Source organism: Mustela nivalis (assembly GCF_964662115.1).
Source record: "Mustela nivalis genome assembly, chromosome: 14".
Taxonomy (NCBI): Eukaryota; Metazoa; Chordata; class Mammalia; order Carnivora; family Mustelidae; genus Mustela; species Mustela nivalis.
The window spans coordinates 65,211,738-65,224,822 of record NC_139033.1 but is presented as its reverse complement, the minus strand read 5'-3'; the positions used below and the strand labels follow the sequence as shown (position 1 = coordinate 65,224,822).

General features: G+C 41.8%; 1 protein-coding gene across 2 annotated transcripts in view; it reads left to right on the top strand.

Moving 5' to 3' along the window:
• Positions 1 to 9,708, top strand: part of HRH4 (histamine receptor H4) — a 15,875-nt gene extending 6,167 nt beyond the window's left edge. For both annotated transcript variants that reach the window (XM_082698698.1, XM_082698699.1), the window contains exons 2-3: positions 767 to 930; positions 6,657 to 9,708. In XM_082698698.1, the coding sequence (XP_082554824.1) occupies positions 767 to 930; positions 6,657 to 7,487 (995 nt within the window). In that variant the 3' untranslated portion in view covers positions 7,488 to 9,708. The remainder of the gene's footprint in view (positions 1 to 766; positions 931 to 6,656) is intronic.
• Positions 9,709 to 13,085: the final 3,377 nt, after the last annotated feature.

The following is a 13,085-nucleotide window of genomic DNA, read 5'->3' as shown; positions in this document are numbered from 1 at the left end:
GTAGAAGAGAGGAGGCCATTCCAGGAAGAAAGAATGCTATTGGCAAAGGATATGTGAAACCGTGGGCTGTGTTTGGGGAAGGCTGGCCCATCCTGTCTGGGCTGGATTATGAACATAAAGGTGACTTTTTCGATCAGGGAAAGAAAATTATCATATGTTTTCACTCATATGTGGAGTATAAGGAACAGTGCAGAGGATCATAGAGAAAGGGAGGGAAAACTGAATGGGAAGTAATCAGAGAGGGAGACAAACCATGGGAGACTCTTGACTGGGGAAACAAACTGAGGGTTGCAGAAGGGAGGAGGGTCGGGGGATGGGGTAACCGGGGGATGGGTATTAAGGAGGGCACGTGATGTGTTGTGCACTTGGTGTCATATGCAACTAATGAATCATTGAACCCTACATGAAAAAATAATGATACATTATATGTAGGCTAATTGAATTTAAATTAAAAAAGAAAGAAAGAAAAAAAAAAGGATAACTTGTTCTCTATATGGCTGAAAATGTAGGTAGGGACCTGAGCCTAATTAGGAAAGTAATAAGGAAACGTATGATACTTAATGACAGCCATTGTAAGAATGGTATTTAAAGAATGTGTAGGAAATCAGTCCTGAATTTTGCTAATGAAACACCCTGAATTTCTAAATTATAATCAACCCCCTTTTGGTCAATTCAGATATGTCATTGCGTTGTATGCCTATGTCTCTCTGTATTCATTGATATGCACTTTTTTTTGGCCTTATTTTTTTTTTTTTTCTCTATGCAGGTATGATCTCCATTCCTTTGTACATCCCTCACACGCTGTTTGATTGGGAGTTTGGAAGTAGACTCTGTACCTTTTGGCTCATTGTTGACTACCTTTTGTGTACAGCGTCTGTGTATAACATTGTTCTCATCAGCTATGATCGATACCAGTCAGTCTCGAATGCTGTAAGTTCAAACATTCATTTACCTTCTTTAGAAGATGACATACTTGTACATTTTGGGTCCCCAAGCAGAAATTGTTTTAAATGTAATTTTTTGTTTAGTTGTCAAACCTTAGAGGAGCCTGATAATCCTTCTGTTATTTAGCGCTAAGTTTTCATTGGTCCTTAGTGAACAATTTCTGTGTGTGATTTGGCTAAGTCACTCACTCCCCTTTGTGCTGCTAGCATGGGAAGGCCATCAGAGAAAACCCAAGAAAACTTGTTGGAAGCAGTATACTGAGTCCACAGTGGATTGGATAGACGTATGAGTCCCAGTAGATTTATCAAGTCCATTCCTTATACAAACTAAGACCTGAATATTTTCCTGATGGGTGAGTAGAAAGATGCCCAGACTTTTGAATGTCATGAGAAAATCAATCTTGAATGGCCAAAGAAAAAAAACAGTATACAGAGAAGCTATAGTTTAGATAGTGGGACCAGCCTGGGAGGTCAAATCCCAGTGCCAGTGTAGGAGCCATGCCAAGAAAATCCTTACTGATCCAACATTTGGAATAGGCTCGCCAACAAGTTAGTGACAGTTCTTAAGCAAGCTAACTTTATAAGCAATAGAACAAGGGGAAAAATAAGGCAGATGCAAGTAGAGACAGAGGGTGTCAGGGGTATAGAAATATGGGGCCGTAATCTGAAGTCTTTGAGACCTAGAAGGGAAACCTCCTTCACTCTTGAGTCCCAGGACCCACATCTCTGGGGGATATGACTGTGTGCAAGGGATTTTGCTAAATGCTGGGATATAGAAATGAAACCTTAGTCTCTACTTTTGAGGAGCATAATAGGCTCATGTGGAGAAGGATCCAGAAACAGGTGGGTTTGGTACAGTGGACTAGGTGTGGTGTTGGAGGTGTTGAGAGGATGGTGATAGCTCTGGCTTGGGAGGGCTGTGCAGCTTGTAGCAGACAAGGTTGGGAGCGTATATTGCACAAGGCAAGGATCAACTGTAGGGACAAAGATGAGGCTCAAACAAGAGAGAAATTTATTTTTCTCTCACAGAACATTCCAGGAAAGCCTTGGCTCCAGGAACTCATCCAGGGACCTAGGTTAACAGGGTGACTCTGAACCTTCTAGGGCAGGGCTCAGCAAACTTTTGCTATAAAGGGACATATGGTCTCCATAGCAACTGCTCAAATCTTCCATTATGACACAAAAACAGCCATACATAATATGTTTAAAAAAATGATTCATTCATTGTGCTCCAATAAAAATTTATTTATCCAAACAGGTGGTGGGCCATATTTGTTTCATGAACAGTAGTTTGCCGACCCCCACACTAGGTCGTTATTCTCCTCCATATGTTCAAGGTTAGGTTGCTGTCACTCCAGGTTCTAGATGGGGAAAAGGCCGAAGTCCAGGGCAAGGGATTTTCTTTTAACCAAGTAGTGTAGAATCGTACAATCATTTCCACTCACAGTTTATTCGTGACATTTAGTCACATGGTCTCCCATCTCCTTGCAACAAACCTGGGAAATGTGGTTTCTAGCTGAGCTGCCATATTGTCAGGAAGAAGGGGAGAATGAATGTGTTGGGACATCCAGACCCTTGGCCTTGGGTACATCATTGACATCAGAGTCCACTGCAGTTGGTACTAGACAAACTACAGAGAGAGCGGTGATGAGCTTGGATGAACAGTTCAGATGCCTATAAGCACATGGTTTTCAAATTGCAACTTGTGACCCATTATTGAGGCATGGAGTCAGTTCGGTGGGTTGTGACCACTTTTTTTTTTCCCCCCCAGTGGAAAAATACAGAAAAAAACCATAGTTAAACAGAATAAAAATAGAGTATAAAATATCAAGAGTATCTTGTGCATAATAAATATATTTTTTATGAGTACTTCTGTCTGGGAACTTAGTGATAATATAAAACGTATTTCTTAGTTTGAGTCCGTCAAAATGTTCTAAAAAGAGTGCTCTAATTTAGAGCTTTTCCCATTTGTGCTGAAACATTTCCTTTTATTTTCTGGGTTAGTATTTCTTTTTAGTCCTCACTGGATGTTCCTTATAGGATATCCCTTTGCTGGATGTCTGAGCCCCTGGGTCTATCTCAGGTGGATGCAAAGGTAAGGGACAATTTGTACAGTTAGGAAAAGTGTGTAGAAGTCACAGGGACATGAGGACTGATGTCCACAGAGAAAAACGAGTGGGTTTGTTTCCTAGTCTTGACCTGAGGATTACCCCCTGGCCACACAGCCTATAAATTTGGTGAGGGCTGGGTTGGCTGGAACCAAGATCCTTAGTACACAGCATGGAGTTAAGTGGCCAGCAAGAGCCCCACACCCCAGGTGTGGCTGGGGTGCATGGTGGCTGCAGGGGGCGCTCAGGCAGCTCTTGTGCCTCTGCTGGTGAAGAGTTGAAATGCAGCAGTGTGAGCCAGGAATCCCTCAAACACCGCTGAAGCTCGGAGGAAGTGGTTGTGGCTAAGCTGAGCTCTTGCTGTAGTTCGAAGTGGAGGAAACCGTATGATAAGGCAGAGTCATGGGCTGGGCCTGGGAAATGGAAATCTGACCGTAATATGGAAAAGGTAGGCCCTATGCAGATGGCAGTGCATGATTACCATTCTCAGACCCATTCTCTGGAGGGGCAGATTTCTGTGGGGCTGAAACAAGAGTGGGTGGGGGAAGAACAGTGTAGTTGGAAGGAGTAGGAATTCAAATGTATGCAGAATTAAGGCAGTGAGTGGAGAGAGTGCTTTCTTTCTTTCTTTCTTTTTGACCTGAAGATGAAGAAGGAAGCTTGAGAGTAAAATCAAGGCCATGGAAAATATGGTTGCTGGGGACTCGCTAGTTTCCTAGGACTACTGCAGTTAAGTACTGCACATCAGGTGGCTTAAGACCACAGAAACTTCTTCTCTGGAATGCATTTCATGTTTGGAGATCCAAGGTCCCAAATCAAGGTGGAGGAAGGGTAGTACTCTCTCTGAGGCCTCTAGGCCTGCCTGTTACATGCCTTTCTCTTAGCTTCTAATATTACCAGCCATCCTTGGCATTCCTTCATGGTCCTTGGCTTGTAGATGTGTCACTTTAGTCTCTGCATCCATTGACAAATGGTGTTCTCCTTTTGTGTCTGTGTCTTTCTTATAAGGACACCAGTCATACCGGATTAGGGCTCACCCTAATTGAATAGGACCTTATCTTAATGTGATCATGTCTGCAAAGAACCTACTGGCAAATGAAGTCATGTCCACAGGTACCAGGTCTTACAACTTCAACCTATCTCTTTGGAGGACACAATTCAACCTGCAACAGGCACTTGGGATGGCTGTGCAATGCCAACTCATTAACTTCAGCAAGTCCTGGGAGCTGCTCTGCCTTATAAAAGAAACCTGATTGACAGAGTGTTTGGATATCTTACTGGGGCAGGAAAGGAAGCAGGATAAGAGGCAATCTCCTGAATAACGAACATTTTCTGTCATGGGTGGAGGACTGGGCCACTGATTGATGTCAGGAAGGCCACTCCAACTGTCTGGGGCCTAGATTCAAGTAATGCTTGAGCTCTTTGTCAAAAATGCTACCCAGAGATGAAGAGGTGGGCATCATCTTTTCAATTCCCTTAGATGTCCATTATCCCATTTGACCTTATGCATAATAGAAAAGAGATCGCTTTCCAGCATATTGCATCACACCATTACAAAGGCTGAAAAGAGCAATTAAAAAACTAAATGCAGTTTTATGACCATCTGGGTATTGTTACCATCTTCATAATCATTAGATTTAGTGCAAGAGATGTATTAATTAGTGACATGAGAAGCAGAAGGCAAAAAAGCGTATTGTACTTGGGAACTTGTGGTCAGCACCATATGCATTTTAGCTTAGCCTCAGAAATATCAGTAATTTGGAAAAAAAAAAAACCACTTCCCTGCAGTTTTTAAAAATAACTTTTTTTTTTTAAAAGACTGCTTCCTCTTACCTCCAGCCAGCTGGGTGTGAGCCCTTCCCAGCCTGCACAATCCATCACAGACAGACAGTGCTGGGCACTGTTATGCCTTTTTCATAAAAACAAGAAAACACTGTAGCACGAGATTAGGAACTCACAGAGAAAATAGTACATGAACAGTGGGGGAAAGAGAGGCATGTTCCAGTTTCATGAGGAAATCATTTCCTTTCCCTTGAGTGAGGAAATCAAAGAAATATGGAACATAGGAGCTGGAAGGATACTTCCTGATCTAAAAGAAGCTCAGGGAGGTTGTCTGTTCCAGGTCCCCTTAAAAAAAGTCTTGGTTTGTGTGTTTATCCCTCATGTAGGGTGGATGCACTTCTAGATTTCTTTTTTTTTTTTTTTTAAGATTTTATTTATGTAATTGACAGAGACACAGCAAGAGAGGGAACACAAGCAGGAGAGCAGCAGAGGGAGAGGGAGAAGCAGGCTTCCTGCTGAGCAAGGAGCCCGATGTGGGGCTCGATCCCAGGACCCTGGGATCATGACCTGAGCTGAAGGCAGAAGCTTAACGACTGAGCCACCCAGGTGCCCCAAACTTCTAGGTTTCTTATAGAAGATGTTTTTGAAGATATCGAGATCTATCAAAGATCATGGGTCCTGAGAACTGAGAGCAATCCTTACTCATAGAATCTCATTTTCCCTTATAGAAGCCAGTCTTTGTGACCAAGCAGATCTAGAACATTCTCTACCTTTTAAAAAAAGACATTGGTGCTTGCCTTGGTCATGTCTCTCAAAGTGGTTGGCCAGCACAGCTTTGGCACCATTTTTGCTGAGTGGAAATGTTTATAGAAGGAAATGATTTGGTAATGCTCAGTCATATTACTCTATTTCTCTATAGTAGGTTTAGACTTTTTTGGGGTGGGGTCATCTTCTTGGGGGTGATGTAAGAATTCTCTCTTCTCGACACCACCTTGACGTCTCAGGATAAACTAGAATAGATTCTTCCTGAATATTAGATTCAAAAAAGCCAGTGGCTTTCAGTCTTGACTGTGACCACTGGGAGAAACGCATTTGATACTGGGGTTCAGTACACGTGCTTCTCTCTCTCTCTGTAGGTCTACATTCCCCAAACCAAAGCATCATCAAACAATACAGACCCTCGCAAAGGTGAGGCATTCTGACACTGAGCGCTCTCTTTCATTAGAAGAAAAATGCTGCTTGTGACCCAGCTGGCAGATTGTGAAACACTGTGAAAGGGGGCACATAGTTTCAGTAGTTTGCCCGTTCATATTAGTGTCTACGGAGTTGGAAACATCACGTTTTATTTTTTTATTATTTTTAAAAAGATTTTATTTATTTGACAGAGAGAGAGAGAGAGAGATCACAAGTAGGAAGAGCAGCAGGCAGAGATAGAGGGGGAAGCAGGCTCCCTGCTGAGCAGAGAGCCCGATGCGGGGCTTAATCCCAGGACCCTGAGATCATGACCTGAGATAAAGGCAGAAGCTTAACCCACTGAGCCACCCAGGTGCCCCAAACATCACGTTTTTATTTTAGATATCAATCTTAATGTTTTCTAGAATTTCAGAGGCTTAATCTTGAGGGTTACAAATTTCCTCTGGAAGGTCCCTAAGAAAGTTTGCCTCTGGAACTAAACCCTCTCTCCTGGCCCATATCATGTTACCCAGGGCCAGGGAGCTTGACTACCTCTTGCATAGCCCTGAAACTCCTGAAGGCCTATGACAGGCCTTCTGCAACCAATACATGTTCATTATATTGAAACAATTTATTTGGTCTCTTTTAGGTATCTTACAGAGCTCAGCACACTGGGAACTTGAAGATCGTGGCTCTGATGGTGGCTGTCTGGGTGCTGGCCTTCTTAGTGCATGGGCCAATAATTCTAATTTCAGAGTCTTGGAAGAATTCCAGCTTGAGGATCTTGGAGAAGGATTGTGAACCTGGATTCTTTACCCTATGGTACATCCTTGCCATCTCGTCATTCTTTGAATTCCTGGTCCCAGTCTTTGCCGTGGCCTATTTCAACATGTACATTTACTGGAGCCTGTGGAAACGTAGCAATCTCAGTCGGTGGCAAAGCCAGCCCACACTTACTTCTCCTGTCTCTCCCAGTAACTGTGGGTCCTCACTCACAGGTAGACTGTTTCGAAGAACATCTCTTCCGGAACAGAAGGAAACAGCACCGTCTGCTCCTCTGAAAAGACATGAAAGAAAGAGCAGCCTCTTGTTTTCTTTAAGAGCCCAGATGAATAGCAGTATAATTGCTTCCAAAATGGCTTCCCTCACCCATTCCGATTCACTCTGTCCTCACCAAAGGGAGCATATTGAACTGCTCAGAGCCAGGAAATTAGCCAAGTCACTGTCCATTCTCTTAGGCGTTTTTGCCATTTGTTGGGCTCCCTATTCACTGTTTACAATCATTCGTTCAATCTACCCACTAGACCAGCGTCCTCACATAGTTGGGTATGAAATCACATTTTGGCTTCAATGGCTCAATTCCTTTGTCAATCCTTTTCTGTATCCCTTGTGTCACAAGCATTTCCAGAAGGCTTTCTTGAAACTATTTCCTATGAAAAAGCAGTCCATATCATCACAGACTCGGTCAATGTCCTCTTAAAGGTAATTTTATCCTTTATAAAAATTTTAGTCTTATTCTCACCTGCGTGAATTTGATGTGACTTTCATTTTGCCCTTTCCACTCTATTAGGAAAGTCCATAAAATTGTAACACTCGAAAACTTAAAAAAAAAAAAAAAAAAAGATTGGAGCCTGGAAGTCAAGGGAAAATGATCCTGGTGAATAATAGTACAGTTAGATTTAGATGACAATGTTTTTGTAAACTCATAGCCACAAATCACTGTACCTTTCTTTCTCATTGCCTCCTCTTTGTCTTTTAGATCTCGATAAGGCACTGATGGTGAAAATTAAGAGTTCTTGTTTTCTTTCTACATTCAGGGTTTGCTATAGCCTAAGTGAATTTCCCCCTTTTTTTTTTTTATAGTGATGAAGAATTCTCAAGTTTTGAAGATGTTTTACCTAAGATATGCAATAGAAAAGGGGGCTATAATTTCTTTTTGCTGGAGGTGGGCAATTCTGTTATGATCAGGGGGCAGGTGTGTTGGGGCTTGAGTTGAGAGGCAGGGAGCGAGGGTGGGCCCAGATGGAAAAGTGGAAGGCATGTGTACTTCCAGACTCTATGTTCCTGATCCCAGAAGAGAAGGAAGTGTGGGGAGGGAAGAGTAGGTAGCTGTAGCTCTCAGATGTCCTTTGTGCCCTTATCTGGGAGGCCCAGCAAACACAGGTTGAGGAGTAAGTTACAGACAAGCTCACCATCTGGTTGAAAGGATGACTTTCCTTCTTTCCTTCCTGCCCTCTTCTTCCGGATTTCATGTTGGCTAAAACCTCTGTGAGAAAATATGGAAGAAAGGGAAAGGCTAAGCGATTAACAAAAGGACTGTGTGATTAAACCTGATGTACCTGGTATAACATTCACAGGACTCGTGGATGTCAATAATTATTAATAAAATATACTTCTGTTTTTATTTGATGTCTTTAACTTGTGGGCAGTGCTCAGAACGATTCCTTTCTATGCAGTGAGTATAGGTTATACTTACTGATGAGTCACATTTTCTTAGGCTGGTGACATTTTGTTCTTTTTGTCATTATTAATTTTTATTCTTCCTTCTCCTCCTCCTCCTTCTTGTGTTCTTTGCCTGTCTTTGTCATAACATTTCATTTTGATTTTGGTTAATTTCCTCTCTCCTCTAAGGTTTTACTCGTGTTTCTCTTGTCACTTTTCAGAGTTCCTATACAATTTAGTCATTTTCATATTTCTTAAACCCTTGAAATCTTGGTTAAATTCAAACACTAAAATATGAAAATCCTTCAAGTACATCAATGATTAGATAGGCCCCTAATTTTTATATATACTCATGCCTTGCATTAAGTCCAAAATAGGAGATACACGTTTAACATTCAACAGTAATCTCAAAAATTCAGGAAATAAATCCTCATAAATTTGCAACTTTTTATAAAGTTACTTGTTAGCTATTGTTTTTGACATCCATAAATGAGTAGTTGTGTATTTCGTATGATTACTGGAGGCTTGAAGGTCCATTGAATGGTGTGGCTCCATGGAAACTTTTTCTGATTGAACCCTAGCAGAAACACGCCTAAATATGCATATGTATCTTCTAAAATATAGAAAACTAATATAAAATTGTTTTTCATTCAAAGTTGTCATCAGTGTACAACATACTGTCATTTTATTTATCACTATAAAAGAAAATGCTGCAAACTGTCTATGAAATGATACTTTCAAAAATCACATTGCTAGGAAGTCCCATTCTGATTTCAGAGTTGTTGAAAGGTGAGTGATATGTATCTTGGAAGTGAGAAAGTACGATACGTTTATGATGAATGAATAGAACAAGCTAATCCTCTGAGAAATGAGAGTTGGAATAAATAAATACTTTTGATGGAACATTCATATATTCATTCAACAAACGTGTATTAGGGGTCTATCATGTGTTAGCTACTAATATATTATAAAGATGCCTAGGAACCTTACTGATTTAATTTCCTTGGGGTAGGAATTTTACTCTGGGGTTCTCTTACCATGATGCTAGGCACCCCATAGGTGCTCAGTAGATAGTAATGGAAAAGGCATGCATTAGGCATTTTCCTTAAAACCAGAATATAAATCCTTGCTTTAAAATCCAAGTCTTTTAAATTTGGCCTGGAGGAATTTTAAAATACGTTTTTCATTATAAGAAAAGTAATATGTACTAATCATAAAAAGAAAAAAACTGTAATAAAATAATTTCTATATCCAAGAAACAGAGAGAATTATTATTTGGTGTAGATGTTTCTATGGCGAAAAAGAATGTAATTCCATTTTTTAGAAATAAGTGTTTGTATATCTACACTTCTCACAATATTTAAGTATTTTTGTTTTTATTTTTTTATTTTAGCATTTTTAAATGCATATTTAAAAATATTTAAAATACTTACTAGCTCATTTTAAATCCAGACCCAAAACCGCTGGTATAATTGTCAGAACATTCCTTAAAATTTCAGTTCCTAAAGATTGACTTCAGGTGGCCCATTTAGAAATAGATTCAAGTAGAATGAGGACAGATTTAGGGATATAAATGCCACTTATGATAGTCTTTTACTTTTAAAGATTTATATTATTTATTTGGCAGAGAGAGTGAGAGAGAGCAAGTGAGCACAAGCAGGGGGAGCAGCAGAGGGAAAAGGAGAAGCAGGCTTTCTGCTGAGCAAGGAGACTGATGTGGGGCTCCATCCCAGGACCCCGGGATCATGACCTGAGATGAAAGCAGATGCTTAACCAACTGAGCCACCCAGTATCTCCCAGGTCTAGTCTTTTTATGAATCATGAGGGCTTTGATCTAAGTAACAGAACAATCAAAACTATTTTACAGAAGAGCTTTCTGTGGCTGCTTGATAACTACTTTCTTATAGCAAGGACCTTGGCATTTGAAGAAATTATTTTTCACATTATAATTTCAGAAAAAGAAACTCTAGAATACAAAGTAAACTTTTGGTTCTAATGTTTGTTACCAGTCTGGGTTGAGTCAAGAAAACAGAAGCCATGTTAATTATTTCAGAGAGAAGGAATTTAATACACAGAAGTGGGTAAGTATTGGAAAGCCAAATGAGCAGGAAGCAGATGTTGAAAGAGTCTGGGCCTAATAACTTAAATGAGCAACTACAGAAATGAGAGACAGACAGAAATGAGAGAGAATCAAAGAGAATCTGGGATCCCAGAGGACCAAAGCTTGGAGCTCTGACTGGTGCCTCATGGCCAACAGTTAAAGCTTGGAGGGCCAAAGGGGTAGGGCCAGCTGGTGCAGAGTTCATGGGGGTGGGGCAGGTTACTTACCTTCCTTCATCATCTCCATTTACCTGTGGTTCTCCCCAGGCATGGGAACTGCAACTCCTGTTCTACATGTAAAAAGGAAGAGTGATTCATGAAACTAGTTTAGTGAGTACCCCAGAAAGTACGAACATGGCCTTTTCTGTTTGAAGTCTTATGTTCTGGAGGGCTCTTTCTGTAAGGATTACCTTAGGTTACAAGTGCCAGAAACACAATTGAATCACCTGGACTGAAGTGAGCATCCTGGTTCCTGTTGCCAAAGAGCAGAAAGACAATGGTGGGAGACAGTCCAGTGACTCTGTGTCAACTTCATTTTATATCGTGGCTTCTCCACAAGCTGGGGTAATAAATGCTCATGTTTTTGATCAGATAGAGAAAGGGCCTCTCCTAGCAACAATGAGAAAAAAAAATCTTGGAAAATATTGAGTGCCCAGTGGTTATCTTGTGTTGATAACTTGGGATGAATCCCTGCAGTGGAGAGTAGATTCTAGTACTGTCCTCTTGGGTCAGTTATACCTTCAGACTCATCACTGTGGCAGGGAGGTAGGCTCAGCTCATTCAAACCATGTTGTCTTGGGAGGGAGAAGGAGTTTCCTTAAATGAAGAGAAGTATGGTCACCCAAAGAAGAGGGTAGTAATCATAAAAATCTACCCCAAGGGCTATTCAAAAATTGGGGATGTCGTGAAGATTGGGTTGTCTTCCCTACACATTGTGCAAGCCTGCCTAAATGGGCACAATTTTCTATCCCTTCCAGGAGCCTCACCCTTTGCCACGTGACGTTGTAGCTCTTTGCATCCAGAGGAACTTGCAGTGGCCAATAAACTGCTGCTAACAGGCAGCGGAAGTGACGCCATGTCAGTGTCAAGCCTGGGTCTCAAGTGGCCCGTGCACATCTCTTCTAGTTCTTGGAACTTTGCTCAGCTGTCAGGTGCACACACCCAGGCTAGACTAATGAAGGATGAGAGACCAACATGGAGCAGAATCAAGCCGTGCTCTAAGATGAACTCATCTTAGAGCAGCTGCTCCTCCACCCCCCGCCCCCCGCCCCTGCAATGGCTGACTCAGCAGCCTATTGGAGATGCATGAGCAAATGCAGGCTAACCAAGGCTGGCTGAAAGAAGGCTCCCATGGCCCAGACCCGAAGAGCCACTCAGCTTATCTGGAGACTCCTGAGCCATGGCAAGACACTGCATCTGGGGAGTGTTTTGTATTCAGCAATAGCTAACGGACATGGCAAGTGCCTTCCCTCCTGTGTTGATTTCAAGAGAGATGTAGATATTTACATGCCTCATTCTTTTTGGGGAACTGAAACCAGAGACATAAAAATTATTACGTAACAGGACAGTTTTTTTTTTTTTTTTTGGACAGACTTTTTTTTTAAGGCCACACCTACTTCCCCAGGAAACCCAGTTATTGCAAAATGACCTTATAGCAAGGATAACTGATTTTGCAACATCTTAAACAACACAACAAAACAATAGCAGGGTAGATGCACCCCTGAGGGTAAAGTTTCACTGTGGGAATGGAATAGATTGGTCATCAACCTAAGTTCCCACGAGCTGTTCTTAGCTGCGAACATCTCTCTCTGAATTGCCTCCTTCAATTTCTTCAAGTTTCTATCTTAAGTCAGATACTGTGACCTAAAGACTGGTTATGGGGTTTGTACTAAATAGTCTGTGACTTTTTAGGATGCTTTTTCTCCTTGTTCATGCCTGGAGGCATATCTTTCTAGGCATAAACTTCTACTAGGAAAGAAGAGGAAGGAGGGTGAAGACTGTCAACGGAACCAGCCAGTCTGGTTAGCGCTGAGTCACTCGTTGACGATCGGTGGCAGAAGCTGAACTGATCCCTCATTCGGATTTCCGTGATTCCTTTTTCTACTCTTGCCACAGGTCCCAAGGAGAGGACCATAAAAGGAAACATCCTGCAGGAAAAGTTGAGGTAACTGTTCGTTAACCAGAGCCTGAAGAAGTTAACCAGATAGAGCAGGTTAGTTTCCCTGCCGAGGGGTTACAGAGTCTGACTGACCCGGGGAGGGGGTGGGAAGGAAGTAGCCAACTGGCTGTGGCCATCCTGATCTGTTGAACTGGAGGAAAAAATCCAGAAGCCCTCGTGAAGGTCACAATCCAGAGTCCAGGGCTCACTGAAAGACCCAGACCTCATCACAGGACTGAAGAACATGTCCCCTCCCCCCACACCTCACTACCGCATCATAAAGGCAGATTTATTTACAGGCGTTCCCTTTACTGAGTACTTCCTGTCTGGCTGTCAGAAAACATGATGAGGCACACCAAAAGGTGGAAAACACCATTT